The 18442-nt window shown below is 43.3% G+C and overlaps 1 protein-coding gene across 2 annotated transcripts; it reads left to right on the forward strand.

The window, feature by feature from the left end:
* The first annotated feature begins 824 nt into the window (after positions 1 to 824).
* Positions 825 to 11167, forward strand: LOC123128664 (protein TONSOKU). 2 transcript variants are annotated; one of them, XM_044548727.1, is made up of 20 exons: positions 825 to 1231; positions 2042 to 2839; positions 3401 to 3577; positions 3720 to 3811; positions 4577 to 4675; positions 4755 to 5200; positions 5294 to 5328; positions 5501 to 5752; positions 6556 to 6703; positions 7310 to 7429; positions 8268 to 8368; positions 8479 to 8602; positions 8812 to 8924; positions 9016 to 9127; positions 9324 to 9428; positions 9512 to 9578; positions 9661 to 9781; positions 9862 to 10112; positions 10198 to 10315; positions 10393 to 10622. In XM_044548727.1, the coding sequence occupies exons 1-19, from the start codon at positions 938 to 940 to the stop codon at positions 10310 to 10312; spliced, it is 3570 nt and encodes a 1189-aa protein (XP_044404662.1). In that variant the 5' UTR covers positions 825 to 937; the 3' UTR covers positions 10313 to 10315; positions 10393 to 10622. The 2 variants fall into 2 exon arrangements, with proteins under 2 accessions (XP_044404662.1, XP_044404661.1); XM_044548726.1 differs by having other exon boundaries at positions 826 to 1231; positions 9862 to 10032; positions 10393 to 11167.
* Positions 11168 to 18442: the final 7275 nt, after the last annotated feature.

Below are 18442 nucleotides of genomic sequence, written 5' to 3' on the forward strand. Positions count from 1 at the left end.
GCAAACCAATCAGCCTCTCCGTACGAGGAAAAAGGAAGCACCGGCCCATACGCCGCGACTGGACCCGACATGCGCGGGACGGGGAACATGATAGCTCCGGTCGGTGGCCGCCGTACGTACGTACGTCGCGTTTGGCTTCCGGTAAGAAGAGTCGCTGCATGCGGTGGCGCGTTTGGCTTTGCCGTCCTCCGCTCCGGTGGCCGCTAGCTGGCTCTAGCCTCTAGCCTAGGCTAGGGGATGCGAAAACGCCAGGACCGACCGACTGACTGGTTGGCCAGAAGCATGAACTAAACGGAAATTACTGCTTTTACTATATTTTTGTTGTATGAGTGTCAGCGCCACATTTTCGTAACCCAATTGGTCCTCTCGACGGTCAGAAACTTTTGAGCTGGTCATGGTCTTTCCCGGAGGCAATTTATATCATGATCAAAAAGGCACATGCGGAGTACCCCGACACGCATCAAAGAAAAACTCATCCAAAGATGTTCCACGCTTAGCCTTTTTTTGCCTTGTTTTTTCAACACTCCAAACACACGCACTGTCACTCTCTTTGTCTTTGTCGAAAAAAAGACGCTGCCACCATAATAAGTAACAAAGAAGAAAAAAAGGCACTGTCACCCTATGCAGCTTCCTTTAAGAAAAATAAAATAAAAACACAAACCCACCAGACTGGGAATGGAGTTTGGGCTTTTAACTGGTGCAATTCCTCAGGTCAGTGATGGCGGCCCAACGGTAGCACGGCCCAGGAAGAGCAACAGGACGGCGCCCCCGAAACATTTTGGCGGGACGAGGCTCCCTCCCTCCCTCCCTCCATTTCGCCCCCTCCGAAATCCCCAAACCAGAGCCGAAGAAAAAAAAGGAAATCCCCAATCCCGGAGGAGAGGAAGGGGGAAGAAAAAAAATCCAGGCCGGAACCCTAGCGCGCGCGGCGGGGGTGATGGCGCGCGGCGGCGGGCGGGCGAGGGAGGAGGAGGAGGAGCTGAGGGGCGCGAGGCGCGGGTACCGGGAGGCGGTGTCGGAGGGGAACCGGGAGGAGGAGGCGCGGTGGGCCAACGTCATCGGCGACATCCACAAGCGCCGCGGCGAGTACGTCGAGGCGCTCCGCTGGCTGCGCCTCGACTACGACGTCACCGTCAAGTACCTCCCGCAGCGCCACCTGCTCGAGTCCTGCCAGTCGCTCGGCGAGGTCCACCTCCGCCTCGGCCAATTCCCCCAGGCCCTCACCTACCAGGTACGCCCGCCCGCCCGCCACCGCTCCCGGACCGAAATCACCTGCGCTTGGCCGGACCGGATGCCCGAGCTGTCTAATTCTGATCCAAGATTTTGAGTTTTAGAATGCGAGGAGGGCTGTTGCTAGTATATCACTGTTTATATTTGAATGAACAACTCAGTGGCAAGCATCAGGCTAGGCTGTTGAAATCACTGTATTGAATTTACATCAATTGATCTGACCACGCATTTGAAATGTTTGGCACTGGTCTGCCGGGCATTCGGCTGGAGTTTTGCTTGTTTCAATGCGCCCGGTGGTGTTTTTGTAGATCGACTCATCTGTGTCAGCAGAGCTTGTGGGTGCACCTAGTGTTGAGCTGTGTAAATTTGCTGCTAGTAAAGTTCACTTTTGTTAATATGTCAAATAATAATAAATAAACTAGCACCTCACATCCAGTGACCACGGTTGCGGATGCTGCATGTAAGACCATTCTCCGAGGCACAAGTTGGTGTATTTGTGGATGCCTGCTGCTGATGAGTTTAGTCCCATATCGTTAGTTTTATTTTTTGCCGAGGCCATACTGTTAGTTTAGTTAGTTGCTTTAAACTTCCATTTGCCCTTTCAGTAACCGTACAAATAAAAAATATGACATTTCAGGTTATTTGCTCACTACACTAGTGTAATAAGGTCTGATCTCTTGTTTCATTTCTGTTGTTGTTTATTTAGGTAATGTTCACAATTACCTTTTTAACCCAAACTATCTGGTTTGGTTTCTACTACATCAAGTCATAAAAACATGTCCTTTTTCCTCCATGTTTGCATGCTTCACAGAAGAAGCACCTACAACTTGCCAAGGACACCGATAACCTTGTTGAGCAGCAGCGAGCTTGTACCCAGCTTGGGAGGACCTACCATGAAATTCTTCTAAGTTCTGAAAATGACCACAGTGCCATACGGAATGCCAAGAAGTATTTCAAAGCTGCCATGAAACTGGTAAAGGGTCTAAGAGAGAATGCCTCGTCTGGAAAATCACCCTACCTGAAGGAGCTCATTGACGCATACAATAATTTGGGAATGCTTGAACTAGATCTTGATAACTTTGAAGAAGCTGAGCAACTACTTAACCAGGGTTTGAAAATATGTGATGAAGAAGAGGTAAATCAGTATGATGATGCTCGCACTAGGCTCCATCATAATCTAGGAAATGTTTATACCGAGTTACGCAACTGGAACAAAGCCAAGGTTCATATCGAGAAGGACATAGCTATATGTAGAAACATAGACCATATTCAAGGTGAGGCAAAGGGATTTATAAATCTTGGGGAGTTGCATTCTCGGATTCAAAAGTATGACGATGCAAAACTTTGCTACGAAAAAGCCCTTCATATAACAAAGGGTTTGGAAGATGAAGATGCACTAGTTGATCAAATTCATCAGAATATTGAAACTGTTACGAAAGCAGCTGAAGTTCTTGAAGAGTTGAAGAAAGACGAGCAGAAACTGAAAAAGCTTGTCAGAGATACTTCCAATGCTCGTGGAACACCGAAGGAGAGAAAACTCCTCTGTGAGCAGCATGCATGGCTGGATAATCTTATTGAAAAGGCAAGAATGATATCTGCATGGCCAAAAGTAAGTGTTTAGTGAAGTGAGCAATATCTAACTATCTGAACTTAAATTCTATTTAGAAAAATGTTCCAGTATTGTTCCGACATTTATGCATAACTGGACATAATTTTAACGGTTTGGTTGGCTTGGCCAATCCTGTGGATGACGGTAGAGTACCTCGTTAGATGCTATCTTTAAGTCAAAATAAATATCCATGTTTTATTATAAGCCTCCTGTCAGAATTATTCTGCCCATGTTCCTGAGTCCCAACTATTCATGTTATGCTGAATTTATTTGGCTCTATTTTGTACAGGCACTTGCTGAACTGCATGTAGATTTTTACACGTTTTTGCATTGCACTAAGGACTAAAAGGGATTGATAAATTCTTGTTTATTTTCAATTGGTGAACAAAATCTTGGTTCAAATTTCAGAACTGAAGTTGAAAAACAGTTCTGACGAATCAAAGGTGAAAAAACAAAACATGCTGAGTGTGCCTCTGCATACTCCAATAACATTAATTATTAGGCGGCAGTGATGAAAATACGTAAATGTCTTAATTCTGATATAAATTATCTGCTTTCCAGCACAAGGAATTTTCGAAAGGGAAAAAGAGAGTAACAAATGAACTTCGTGAGAAGGAAAAACAGAGTGATGCTCTTTTGTCCATAGGAGAATCATACCAAAAGCTTAGAATCTTCGGCAAAGCTCGTAAATGGTACATGAAAAGCTGGAACATGTATCGATCGATTGGAAACTTAGAGGTTAGTTTATGTTCCCTTAGTTATATTTGTGTTTATGTTGGCATTCCTGCTACCTAATAATAAAACTACCTTCCTGTTTGCAAACTTCTACTTGGTGCTAACAGTTCCATATCCTGCTCACCTTGGATACATGAAATTTCAGGGGCAAGCATTGGCAAAAGTGAACATTGGTAATGTTCTTGATTCTTGTGGTGACTGGGCTGGTGCGTTGCAAGCTTTTGAAGAAGGCTACAGGCAATATCTCCGTGCCTTCTTATCTACAATAATTATTCAAACACACTCGCAATCTTGCAAAGTAGAAATATGGCGGATTAAATTTTAGTGGTTACAAAGAGCACATAGGTTATGACATGGGTGGCTTATCTACGAACATGTTGTTTTGATCCACTGAAACACCCTATTGCTGAATATATGAACAATGACACCGTTTTGAAAGCCTGTTAAGAATATGGAGTGCCAGTATTCTGTGGCAGCCATATATCCTAATTGAGGCTGTGCATGAGTTTTGTACAATGTCCAACACATGTCAGACAACTCAACCCTTTTGCATACATCGAAGATGCTGAGCATTCAAATACATACTCCTACATAAGGTATTGTAATCGTGTAGTTTGCTTTGAGAAAATGACTTGTAGTGACAGACCTACAAGGGCACCACACAACAATTTTGAAATCTTATTATTAACATAACTGGCCAGAATCGTGGACCATTATAGACTAATATAATACGTCCTGTAGCATGTGTTGTATAAAATCCCAAGGAAGTTTAAACGTGTGCCTTTTATCTGTATAGCTACTTAGCTAGGGTACTGTGGTAATTATTATTTTCAATGCCATACTGTTGTTCTAGTTTTGTGCCATGTTGTTCTCTTGTGTATGTGTACATGTGATCTATTATCTATCTGGTATATGTTCTGGTAAGTCTGGAAATGCATGTGGTCATCATTGCATTTTGCCTCCACCTATAGATTCTGATACTTGCATTTCAATGATATTCAGAATTGCTGTGGAAGGGAATCTGCCAAATGTGCAACTTTCTGCCCTCGAGAACATGCATTACAGTCACATGGTCAGATTTGATAGTGTAGAAGATGCCAAGTAAGTTACGTACAGATGTTGGATAGAAGAAAGCTAATTTATCCAGACCTGTCATAAAATGGATTTACTTTTTCTTCAGGCAGGTACATCAAAAAATAGATAACTTGAAGCAGATATTGAATCAGCACGGATTAAGGGATACTGTAAGTGATTATTGCTCGGAAACTGAATCTGAAGGTGGTGATGCATCTGATAAAATGCTTGATCAAGAGGACAGTGATGGGCATGCTGCAAATGCATGTTCTGAGGAACCTGATGATCATGTTACTCTTGCTTCACTGGTTCATAGAAGTAGGAGCTCATCCAATACAAAGGCATCCAAGATACATAGCATCCAGAAGAAGGTTGATAGATCATGTCATATGGATGAGCACACTAGAGAAGTTTTAAGTAAATCATGCAGTAACCAGTCTGGCAAAAGACGTGTCCGTGTGTTTATATCAGACGATGAAGCTGATGAGAGTCCTGAAATTGATCAATCAAAAAAGAAGCGAACTAATCAAACAGATAGTCTGTCTACATCAGGTGCATGACTTATGAACATTGTACACCTTTAGTTTTTGGAATGCCTGGTAACTGTCTCCTAATTATTTGCATACATTTTTCTATGACCAACAGAGGACATAGCAAATGGAACAAACAACAGGAATCAGGTTATACAAAGCTTATCTCTTGAGATTTATATAATTTTACATTCTTGATATGTTGAGAGATATTATTCTTACATATGTTCCTTACCATGTATCCCATCAGATGTTGGTAAAAACATAAAGAGATGGTGATTGTTTTTATTTCTTTTGAGCGATAACTAGTACTCATCTGCAGGTAGACCCTACTGAACCCAGGGATGTGTACAGTATCTGCACACCCTGCCCTGCTGAGGAAAGTATATGCTCATTCAAATCAAGTAGCCCCACTGGTCATGGTAATGATGGACTGGAAATAGGAGCTTCTAGTGGAGGAAAGGTGTCTTCATCCAAGCCAGCAGCAAGTGGTTCCAGAATTTGTACTCCTGCATCTCATAGTCAACCACATGGTCAAAATGCTGTCGGCCTCCTATCCACAGATGCTGATCATGTAAGTATTATTGCAAATTCAGTCTTTCCAGGATCGCTGAAAAGCATATGGCAATTGTGCTTTTCGTTGCTCTATCCTTTTTTTTTTTACTTTTCCATAATGCCTTAGTCAGCTGGTAACTTCACCACTTTAGATGTCATTGAGTGGTGAAATACATTAGAAGGGATCCATATGTCAAATGGAACGTTTATTTTCTGACATCCAGCGTTAACTTTTGAATGTCCATATGTTTGTACTTCCCCTTTTCTGTTTGTTGCATGAACCAGACACTCAGTGTTGGAGCTGTGTGCAAGTAAAACAAGGCCATGGCCAGCCCAGCCCAGGAAGAAATCAGTGAAGTGTGAGCAAAATTGGGCCATGTGAGAACATTTTGGGCTTTCCTTTAGACTGGCCTGCCCAGCATATCTGTAGCTCCGCCAGTGTAGACACTCAATGCAAGTTAAACTTGTCTTAAGCTACTATTTGCAGAACAATTAGAAATATCAATCATAGGGCAGGCAGTTGACATGTGAACCTACCCTTGAATGACACTACTCTCGATGTGTATCAGTGCTGTACAGTGCCTACATGTCAAAACACTTTGTTGTTGAAGCGAGCTGTATCCCATATTCACATTGGAGCTTATCTAGGATTAGTTTTCAGATCATCTGAAACATTCCACTTGTGTCGATTCGAAATCTAGAAATGATCTAGATGTAGTTCTTAGCGCCCTTACTTGCGAGTACAACAACTGCTCCAATTATGGATATTCGTTGTGGTCTGTGATTTAAATTATTAAATATGATGAGATCCTTAATTTGCAGCAACATTTGGCGTTCAGAATTGGTCAGCATCTGGTGTATTTGGATGTAAATGCTTGCATATGTGAGGCTGCTTTTAACATTGAGTCTCTTAAAGTTGAAGTGGCATGTGTATACTACCTTCAGATTCCTGATGAAAAGAGCTCCAAAGGTTTGCCCTTGTTTTCTAAATTTTGACAAGTCATGCAGTATGCCCATTAAGGTTTTTTTTAACAATATTTTCTTTGATGGGAATTGTATTCAATCTTCTATGCCAGTGGCTTCGCCTTTAATATTCTCATTATGAAAATATTGGAGGTAGAGGGAGGGAGGTGAACTTGAGAAGCCATCTCCATAACTTTTACCATTACTCTTATCTAGTTATCTTGTGTTGTTGTTGAAGAAATATAGAATGTCCTTCTGTGGCGATGCATTCTTTGGTTCTTCCTTCAGCTGTTATATGCATATGTTGTGATATTTGGCCCATTTGTCCAGTAATACATATCTGATTGTTCAGTTCTTGAACTGTATCAACTGTTCAGCTTATCTGGAAATACAGTTATTGTTCCCTAGTAACATGTTTTCCAGTACGTGAGAATAAACTCTGTGTATACCATGTCTTAGCTATTTATCCAAGATTCATGTATGTGCCTAATATGTTACAGGAGACAGTTTGCGGTGGGTTAGTTCTTGTGGTTCTTATGGTGTCATATTTGCTAGGGAACAACCTCTTGTTTCTTTCTTTTCTGTTGGAACTTACGTTTATCTTACTTTGTAGGCTTGTTGCCTATTATTGGGGAGCTCAAGTGTTGTGGGAATGTACTGGATGGTGCAGAATCAATTGATTATATTGGTCAACTTGCTTCTGAACAGAAGTGCATTGATGCTTTTGTTGATGGTATGGGTTCAGCATACTCAACTTTGTTCATAGAACTGCTGTTGTTGCATGAGTCTTATGTCTCTAGGACATATGAGAACCATTTTGATTTTGGCATCCTTTTTGTTGGCGGTGAATATGCATTAAATATTTAAGGGACACTGATTTGATGATTGAAGTAAACTGAGCACAATACATTATGGTTGCTTGGTTCTATATTCTTCGTGCTAATAGCCTAAAATAGCAGGGAATGTGAAATTACTGAATGTATTTTTCTGTATGCTAAATAATCTGAATTGTCAAATACAACAATACTGCTTATTTAAAGTCCAGAAGTCTCCCTCACAATTTGCACAAAGTTTTAAAATGCATCTGTAGTTGTGCTGCACTAGCTCATAGGAGTTTAAATTTTATACAATGTACTGTTATGCTGGTTATGCTACTGGTTAAATTCTAATCTAGCAAGAAATGACACCTACCTAACTCCAAGTTTCTGATTGCAATCTCAGCAGCATTCAATCTAGGTTTGTTTCTTATGACACGTGGGTCTGTCATTGACACATGTAAAGGGCTGATGAGTTAAACCCTTTTTGTTAGGGAAAGGGTTTGGTTCACTGTATGAAGTTTTGATCTCTTCTGCTTGAAAGAAAGTGTTTGATTAAATTCATCTACTTGCTTTACTTTATATTGTGTTTTTTCAATGCTGAAGCAAGACTTGTGTTGGTCTCATTGTCCTCACCTGTGCTCTCTATACGGACAAATTTCACTCAACACCTATACCTGTGTTCTCATGTATATTTTTTTGTGCTGCATGCCGACCTATTCTATTAAAAGTCTAATGTCCATATTTATTATGAAGATTGGGTGCCAAAGCGGTTGATGAAATTGTACATCGATTTCTGCACAAAGTTGTCAGAAGCACCAAATAAGAAGCTATTGAAAAAATTGTATAATCTTGAAGTAAGTTTGTTGGATTTATATTACTTGTTTTCATTTATAATTTCGTAAATCAGGTCTGACTAACTTGTCAAAGCTAAATGTTTTACTGGCCTTCTGTTTCCCAACAACAGGTCTCTGAAGATGAAATCATTCTGTCTGATTGTGGACTGCAAGATTTGTCGATTTCACCTCTTCTTGAAGCCCTAAGATCACATAAAACAATAGCCATGTTGGATCTTTCTCATAACATGCTAGGTATCATTTTTCAGTATCTCTGCTTATTTCCAGTATGTGTTTAATTTAAGCATCATGAGTTTGGCAGAAAGACAGTTATAGACTTAATAGGTAAATGGAAAGCGCCTTTAGCTCTGTGACACAGAGTGTGCTGCATTAGTCACCTGTACACCCTAGACTACCCTTAAAGGATCATCGTAGACTGATTAAGCATTGTGTATGAATTGCAGGAAATGAAACAATTGAAAGCCTTCAACAAATATTTGCTTCGTCATCCCAAACATATGGTGGCTTGACACTGGATTTACATTGCAATCGATTTGGTCCAACTGCTTTATTTCAGGTGTTTTTTCCTATTACAAAAACCTGCATATCAAAGTGGAATGACAGTTAGTTCTGAATTCATATTTGGTCCATAATTTACTGATGAACAGATCTGTGAGTGTGCTGTTATGACTGAACGACTGGAAGTACTTAATCTGGCTGGGAATCGCCTCACAGATGGTTGCAGCTCTTATCTTTTCACAATCCTACAAAAGTGCAAAGGTATGTGTGAGTCTCAATACCCAGTATTAAGTGCGTTATATGTTTAGGGGGCTGCAGAAACAATAGGCTTTTTGTGTTTATCTGCAACAGCAGACCTTTGTTTGCACCTTTGGGAGTTTTTGCCATCTTGTTTTTTCTCAGTGTACACCACTACTTTCCTCTTATAGAATGCATGTTTTGTTTCCACTTGTGACAGCACTTTTTAGCTTGGATGTTGAGCAGTGTTCTATCACATCAAGAACAGTTCAGAAAATGGCAGATGCACTACATGAAGGCTCGGTACTTTCACATCTCTCGATAGGTACATTGTTGCCTCTGTTGTATATAACTAGCCATCTTCATGTATAAACGCTCGGCATCTTCAAAATTCCATACCTCTGACAGGAAAAAACAATCCAATTTCTGGCAACACAATGCTTAACCTTCTCTCCAAACTGGCTTCTTTGAAAAGGTTGGCAGACATTGTTCCATCACTGTTGACAGCTATGAGTTGTGGTGAAATAATGAACCAACTATGGATTTGATCACTGCAGGTTTTCACAACTAAGCTTAACTGGTATAAAACTGAACAAGTTAATGGTTGATAAACTGTGTCTACTTGCACAATCCTTGAGTCTATCTGGATTTCTGCTAGGTGGAACTTCCATTGAACCTGTGAGTCTGTTTTCCATATATGGTCAGTATTTACAGCTTGTAGCGAACATGATGCCTTATGGATGAATTTCTTTCTGCAGGGAGGAACAATTAGGCTCACCGAGGCATTATCTAGTGCGTCCCAAGAATTGATGAGGTTGGATTTATCCAACTGCGGGCTCACAACTCCTGAATTCTCACAGATCTGTACAAATCTTTCTAGAGTTAATATTCTTGACTTGAATCTCGGAGGAAATTCCATTAACATGGAGGTTTGCTTCCTATCCTCAGATAATTTGGTCTACGTCATTTTGGTCCCCATGATCCTTCCTATCCTCAGATATTTTCTAGAGTTAATATTCTTGACTTGAATCTCGGAGGAAATTCCATTAATATTCTTGACTTGAATCTCGGAGGAAATTCCATTAACAATGCAGGGATGTGATGCTGTTGGGGCAATACTTGCAAATCCCCAGTGCAGCCTTAGATCTCTCACTCTCGACAGATGCAATCTTGGGCTTGGTGGCATTACTCGAATTATTCAGGCACTAGCAGGCGAGGAACAGAACATTACATATTATACTTAAAACAACGCCTTCTGCGTCAAACTCACAATCTTCTGGTCCTTCCAGGGAATGATCAACTGGAGGAGCTGAGCGTGGCCGAGAATGCAAACCTGGCACTGGAGAGAACACTGCACTTCGACGAGGACATGCAGGATGTATCGACAGGCACCGAGCACAGACACGGCCACAACGCCGAAGCAGGCGACAATGTAGCTCCAGAAAACGTCGATCTGGAGAAGATGGTGGTGGCGGACAGTGAGGACGAAGCAGCAAACGAGGACCGACGTACAGTTTCTGGTCCTGCCAGGAGCTGCGCGAGCTCCTGCCAGCGAAACTCCTATTCCGGCTGCCAGTTTGTCCAGGAGCTCGCGGAGGCCCTCGTCTCGGCGAAGCAACTGAGGGTGCTCGACCTCAGCCGGAACGGGCTGTCAGAGGAGGCCATCCAGTCGCTGTACTCTGCCTGGGAGTCGGGCCCGAGAGGTGACGGGGTGGCCCGGAAGCATGTGGGCAAGGAGGTGGTGCATTTCTCAGTGGATGGGGTGGCGTGCTGCGGGCTTAAGCCCTGCTGCAGAAGGGACTTGCAGATATGAACATGGATTGGCCGTCCAGTCAGTCAGATCAGTCGTTCCCAGGATCATATATTTGTATGGGCTATTATTACTAACGGTAACCAGGGCCTGTTAGTTTAATGTCGTTATTAACCGAGATAGGTCTGCAGGGTTAAATTATGCTGGTTTGCTGGAATATCACGAATGTAGATAAAACTTGTATGAGAAACAAACATTAGCAAGAGAATATTATGAATATTAACTTTCATAAAAGTGAATTGTTTTGTTTTAAAGAAGCCACTGAGGTGGCGGCTGATTGCGCGCTGACTTGTTTTCTTGTGTGAAAGCCATATCTCCATTAAATATTTGAGAATTTTGATACATTATCGACGTTTGCCTAATCTGGAGTGAAAACATGTGAAGGAGCGCTCGTTGGAATAGCAGTTGAAAAAGAAAGTTGCTCTTTGTTGAATTCTTGTGACAAATATGATTCTTTATATGTTTTTTTTCATCTTTAAAAAGTGGTGTTGCAAAGGCTGAATTATTTAAGATTTAAATTCTTTTGACAAGGAGATAGTGAAAAGAAAAAATACATGCTGATCACATGAAGCGTGGTTTGTAGGTCGAAAGACCACTGTAGCCTTGTCATCATGACCTGCGGTCACAAAACAAACAAAGTTGAGTTTTTCTCATCCCGTTTCCTTTACAGCCGTATTCTGATTCCATTACCATTACAGTTTCTGAACCAAACACCTCTATATAACTAACTAACTAATACTTGTGCACAAAGTTCTATCAGTTTATTGCCTTCGAGTATACTACAGAAAGCAGCTTGCCATTCAAAGAAAGATAAATTGTGCCGGCAGTGGATTGAGATGCCATGTGTCCATCTTTGAGTGTTCTAGTGATGGAGACTACTTATCATAACCAGCAGGATATGTGGTTCAATGTGAAGATGCGCATATAATCGAGGCCATAGTGTAAGAACCAAGATTCATTGAACATTGAAACAAGGGTACAGAGAAATGGCTCAGGCGTCAGGCCTCAAAGAACTGACAGGTTCAAGCTTTTCTGCGGCTGCTTATACTGTAGTGCGAGTCAGGGCCGGGCCTAGCATCTTAGAGGCCCTTGTGCGAACTTCTGAACTCCACCGGCCATGGGCTCTCGCCTCGCCATGTTGTATCCCTTAAAAAAACCAATAATGTTGTGGCAGGTGTGTAGTGGCTGCGACCCGTCGGAAGAACCGACAACGAGATTCATCTAACGAGAAAAATCATTGGTTGCACGGTGCCTAATTAGTGGAGTATTGCATGCTTTTTTTAGCTTGAATCGGAGTATTGCATGATGCATCATGGGGCCTAATTAAAGGAGTGTTGCATGCTTTTTAATTTTGTGGGAAGGAGTATTGCATGCTACGACTCATACTTGCCAAACTAAATGGGATTTTTGGCTGCATGGAATGGATACACATCTCACGCTGCATAGATCCGGCATTAATTGAGATCGATAATCAAGGATATTAGCAGATTGGCTGATTTCATGGCCAAAATCTTCGCCGCAGAGTTAATTCCTAGCTTGGTCGTGCAGCGGGAGTAGGTGACTGGCTGAATGGTTGTCTCTTGGCTGGTCTTTTTTACTTTCTCTATCTTTTCTTCTTCCTAATATGCTTATATATCTATTAGAGACATGCAAACGGATGGGCCCCTGCTTGGGCTGGGCCCTAGGCGGCCGCACTCCTCGCCATGCCCCAGGGCCGGCCCTGGTGCGACTCATATGATGCAGATGAGATATCCTGCCTAACAGAGTACAACCTGAACACAATTACACAAAGCTTGCACATGAACTTGCAGCAAAAGGGATGCTTTTCACCGCAGCATCAGAAAAAACATGCATGGTCCCAAGACAGCTGACTTAAAAGATTGTTCATCGAAAGATATCAGGATATCATATCAAACTGTAGAAAGATGGAATAAAATCTATCCTGGATTATGGTGAATTGGTGATAAGCAGCCCTGCTCTGTAAGACCAAATGAGATGAGGACCACTAGCAATACAGAGCCTTTATAAATGTAATGTGTCATAAATTGCATTAAATAACAACATTGATAATTCCCAATGATTAGATGACCTATCTTGCCTAATCACAATGGTTAGTAGTTTCTTGATCATTAACTTTGTTTAGTTGTCACATGGAGGAGATAGTGACACTTTATGCATGTGCACCGACAAACATGTATTATAGTCTCATTTGGTACTTATAACGTTGTCAGTTGAAAAAAGAAAACAAATATAACATTTCTTGGAGAGAATTCCTTATTTGACACTACCTTAAAATGTGGTTCCCTATTTGGCCCTGAAGAAATTTTTCTTCCCTGTTTGACATCTGCTCTAAATTTCTTTCCCAATATGACACTCTAGTGTTTTGTTCACTAACGGTGTTAAAGACAGACGTGAAAAGACCCTTTTACCCCTTGTGCATAAGGTGACCAAAAATCTGTACATGACAATATCTACAATTATGTTACACTAGTCATCAACCCATGCACACGCACGGGCTAGCTATTTTGAGGAACACGTGGATGTTAAGAATATGAAATAGTTTTCAAAACTTTGTAAACTTTTCAAAAAAAATGAATATAAGGAGATTTATATAAATATATATTTGAATATTACTACATCTTTTCTTTACATTTGAATATTGTAACATCTAATAGTCTGTGTAGACACACTTATGATTTGAAGTGGGGAGAATGTGATTATTAAATCTAATGACTCTCTTTGTCTTATCAGAAAACTTTGTGAAGTTATATGATTGGAGCATAAAAAATAGCATGCTATGGATCTACACGAAACTTGCAAAGATGGTGAGGATAGTCTGAAGATAAGCTCAACATACGAAACTTGTTACTTGAGCTGAATGTGGCAAATCTTCAGTTCTGCACTATAAGTTGTTTTGTCAAGTGTACATAAGAGATTATCAGAGAAAGTGCATGAAAAAAAGTTAAAGTGGAAATTATATAAATCCGAAGGCTATGCATGTTACTTCTCATAGCTTCCATGGCCAGCCCAGAAATATAGAGAAATGAAATCCCGTCTACAAGCTCCATAGCGGGTATTTGTATACGTGCATGTACATAGTAGAACTCAACCATATTTAACACGCCACGGCCAGTCCAGACTATACTGGTGCATGCATGCATGCATTAGTCAAGTATTTGGGTATTTGGAGAAGTATAATACCACCGGCCAGGGTGCCGGTATACGGGTATTTGGAACTGAGGCGCGGACGTTTAGATATATGTACGAGTCGATGAGATGTCAACGGGAACTGCTCCGGACCTCTACATCTGCAAGGTTAGCTAGCTACATGATCAAATACGTAGACTGATGTGCGTATGTAATCGGCCAGTATACGTGTGTGCGAACCGGGCAATCAAGTGTGTGCATGCATGTAGGAATAACTCTAAATGTATGTGTAACTTGCACTGAAAAAAATTGTAACTGGACTTAGCTTTCTCAAAGTGACAAGCACAAAAACACGTCAAACAATAGAGACTAAAGGGACTAGATCGGGATCGGGATATTTTCTTTTGTTCGATGTGGGCTAGCGACTAGCATAGGGGTATTTTGGTCCATCCAATTTTTTTGACGAAATAGTCTAACGAAATCGACAACAATGTCACGCAAGGAAAGAAATTTAGACTACATGTCAAATAGGGAAGAAAAGTTTCTTCAGGGTCAAATAAGGAACCACATTTTAAGGTAGTGTCAAACAGTGGCGAATCTTGGAGGAAAATCAAGGGCAGGCTCAAAGTCAATGGCGTGAAGAAAAAGCCACCAAGTCTCAATTCTTTTGTTCAAAGAAGGCTAGAATTTACAATAATACTATTAGGAACATGTACTATTAACTATTAATTTCCTTTTTTCATTGCTGGAGAACAGGCTCAAGCCTATTAAAGACTGCCCAGTTCATTCGCCACTGGTGTCAAATAAGGAATTTTCTCCATTTCTTGTGTTGGCACTTCACTTTCATTTCCTAATCTTGCCAAGCAGAGTCTATCAGTGCTGTGGGGATGATTTGTTTTGATCCATCAGATCAAATCCTACGGGTGACAGAATCGACAACTCAACTATGTTCTTTCTTTGAACAACATGTTTTCAGATTTGCCCACTGCTACAATTTTATTTGTCACAGGAATGGAAACCACTATGCTGCGGTGGCGCGTCCACTATGCTGCCTGGTGGCACATTGCGACCTCGGCCGTCAGTTCCACGGCGGGAGGTGACCGCCGAGACCAGCCGCGATGGTGGAGTTAGCCTGCTGGTGCGCGACCCGACTTCGGGCCAGTTTTTTTATGGCTTCCAGAATAAGCTGTAATAAGCTGTCTCCTACCTAGCTTATTCTAGAAGCTGTACCAAACTTATTTTTTTAGAAGCCTAGTAGTTAAAACTTGACTAGTAGGCTTTTAAAAAGAAAATTTTGGTTGGACTTCTAGAATAAGCTAGGTAGGGGGCAGCTTATTCTGGAAGCCCAAAAAAGTTAGCAAAAGAACTGGCCCTTCGGCGGCCCTACTGCCGGCACAAGGTAACAGCCGCCGCACTTGGTCGCAGCCTCACGGGCATCCCGTCGAACGGCAGGGGTGGGCTGTGTCCCGTGCGTGACCAGGGCCAGGAAGTTAGAGCATCTTCAGCCGCGCCCCCAACAGACCCTCTCAAGACTGTTTTTTAATGTTGATGTCGAAAAATCAGCCCAGTCGCGCTCCTAAGAGTTTGTTTATCGCCGGATTGGACCGAAATTGGCGCCGGCGCACCCAACCCGAACCCGGCGCGCTTGGGGGCGCCCGGGGGCGCCGGCGCGAACGTTTTGCGCAAAAGAGTGACGGGACCGGCGCGTCAGTGAGACGAAGGCTGGTCGTCCTCATCATCTTGGTTTTCCCGCGGGAAATCAATGCCAAAGCTGCCGTCGGCCAGCCTGCCATTGATTCACGGGCGATGAAGTGCGGCGACGCCGCCCCGCCTTCCGCCACGCGTTCGCACGCGGACGCCCCTGAGCCGCTATAAAGGCGCCCCTGGCCGCGCCGGTGAGGCACCCATCCATCGGCATCGGCAGTCCCCCCTCCTCGCCGCCGCACTTCCTCCCCTCTCTCCGCCGTTCGAGCCCCTCTCTCTCCCCCCGACAACCATGAGCGCGAGGTACCTCGGCGACACGGCGGCGGCCAACGGTTTCGGCCGCCGCTCGCTGCATGAGTGGGAGGCCTACCTCCTCCACGAGGCCAACTACCCTGCGCCGCCCGACGTACGCGCTCCCGCGGTGGAGGCTCAGCGCCGGCGGGGTCCCTGTCCCCCCTCTGCCCGTCCCCGAGACACCCGCCTATTTCCACGCCGAGATCGAGCGTGCGCGGGCATCCCTGACGGTCGCGGAGTGGGCGCTCCTGGAGTACGCCACCGGCAACCACGCGGCGTGGGCGGCGTACTTCAAACGCCAGCAGGAGGAGCGGCTCGCCTCCACCAACAACGCGCGGACGACGCGCGGCCGCAACAACAGCGAGGGCCGCCGCCTGTGGTGGGGCGTCCTGGGCCGCACGCTCAGCGGCGTCCTCGCGCACCTCGAGGGCGGCAACGACCCGCCGTTCGAGTACCCGACCGCTCGGAGCGGCGGCGCGTGGCTGCCGAGGAGGATGATGGGATGGTCATCCTCCTCCTTCTCCCGATCCTCCTCTCAGTCCTCCGGCGCGCCGGCGTTGGTCAGCGTCAAGCCAGAGCCGTCCGAGACGCCGCTTGGTAGGCGCACCCGCGGCGCCGGCCTCGTCATCAACGACGGCGGCTGTGGCTCCTCCTCCTCGGCCCCTCCTCGCCTGGTCAAGCCGAAGAGGGAGCCAGGGCTGGCGACGGTGAAGCCGGAGTCGGGGCTCGCCGCCGTGAAGCCGGAGCCTGCTCTCGCCGAGGAGGCCGACGAAGAAGAGGCCGCCTTGAAGTGGGCGCGCGAGGACTACGCGCGCATGGAACTGGACCGCCAGCGCCGCGCCCTGGAGGAGGTCGCCGAACGCAGCCGCCGTGAAGCAGCGCGCCGGGGCGAGGGGTCGAGCAGCGGCGCCGGCCGTGTCGGAGGACGACGCCGGCGACGACTACACCCTGCTCAGCGCCTACTTCGGCCCGTAGTTTAGGGTTTTTTCCGTCCATTTTATTCATGTAAAAAATGTCTAAATTTCGCTGAAATATGTTGTGTTTGTTAAAATTTAACCGCATTTGCTGAAATTTGACCGAACCGTGGGGACGTCTGGGGCCCGACCTGAGGGCGACGGCTGGGGACGTGCTCGCCTCCACGCCGAAAAAAACACCGGCTCACCTCCAAGCAATGATTTTTGGCACGTCTTAAGGGCGCAACGGCTGGAGATGTTCTTAGCTTGGGTGAGAAGGAGCGCTCGCCTGAAGAAGGGGGGCCCGTACCGGTGCAACCTCAGAATTGCTCCAGCGCGAGGCGCGCATTCTTCATTTTTCTCTCTCTCTCTCTTTTCTTTACTTATATACCAAAAACATTCTATATATATATGAAAAATAGTACTTCCCTTATCTCTACTACTTAATTAAGAGGTAAAATAAGATTTCATTTTTCACCTTCTCCTGACCACTCCTTCATCCAACCTCCCTCCCTCCATCAATTTTTCTCGTCCACCCCCCCCCCCCTCAATTGGCTTTTAGCAAATCTTTTCTTCTCTATCTCTCCCTCTTCTTTTTTTCTCTTATAAAAAGAACATAAGGTTCCCTGTTTCATTTTCTTCCCACCATCCCTTTGTCCAACCTTTCATCCTCCATCAATAAACCAAATCAATCTATGTATATAGCTGTAAACTCATGGTCCATAAATAAATTGTTTCTTACAGTAAAACTTGATACCGGTCAGATATCTTTGGTAAATAAACAAATAAGAATGAATTTCCTGTGTGTAGACAACTAAATACTCAATCAATCTTTTATCTTTGGAAATCCAATAAAGCAAATCAATTACACGCACATACCTATTTTCCCAGTTTCATAAATGAAAGAAAAAGTACGCTTTATATAGCCAAAAATAGTTTTATTTTGTTTATTTAATTTGCATCAAGATTTATCTTGTGCGGTTGTGTTATTGTGTTAATAAATATTTGCCCGCATTGCAACGCACAGACACATACCTAATATTTTTTAAAAATGTTCATGGAAATATAAATCTTTATTCTTGCAGTTCTTGAAAATATTTGTATAATTCAAGTATATATTTATGGTATTTAAAAAATATTCACACATTTAAAATATGATCATGATTTTTTTAAATGTTCATAAAACTATAATAAATTGTAAAAATGATCATATCATTCAAAAAAAATTATGGCATTTAAAAACAATTCACATGTTTAAACAAATATCCATGAAATGTAAAAATGTATTTGTGCAATTTTAAAAAAAATGATCATAATATATAGAGGCAATCATGACAATGTTCATCTTTAATGCTAATTTTAAATTTCTTTTCTTGCATTGTATCGAGGCTAATCCGCAATATCATGTCAAAGATGGCATGTATTTTTTCA

Source organism: Triticum aestivum, chromosome 6A (assembly GCF_018294505.1).
Source record: "Triticum aestivum cultivar Chinese Spring chromosome 6A, IWGSC CS RefSeq v2.1, whole genome shotgun sequence".
Taxonomy (NCBI): Eukaryota; Viridiplantae; Streptophyta; class Magnoliopsida; order Poales; family Poaceae; genus Triticum; species Triticum aestivum.

Bases quoted from the DNA above. Each gene is read 5' to 3' on its own strand.
- LOC123128664 (XM_044548726.1), top strand. From the start codon at position 938: ATGGCGCGCGGCGGCGGGCGGGCGAGGGAGGAGGAGGAGGAGCTGAGG. The intron at 5,753-6,555 runs GTAAGTATTATT...CTTAATTTGCAG, and splicing joins TATCCACAGATGCTGATCAT to CAACATTTGGCGTTCAGAAT. The intron at 10,033-10,197 runs GTTTGCTTCCTA...TTAACAATGCAG, and splicing joins GAAATTCCATTAACATGGAG to GGATGTGATGCTGTTGGGGC.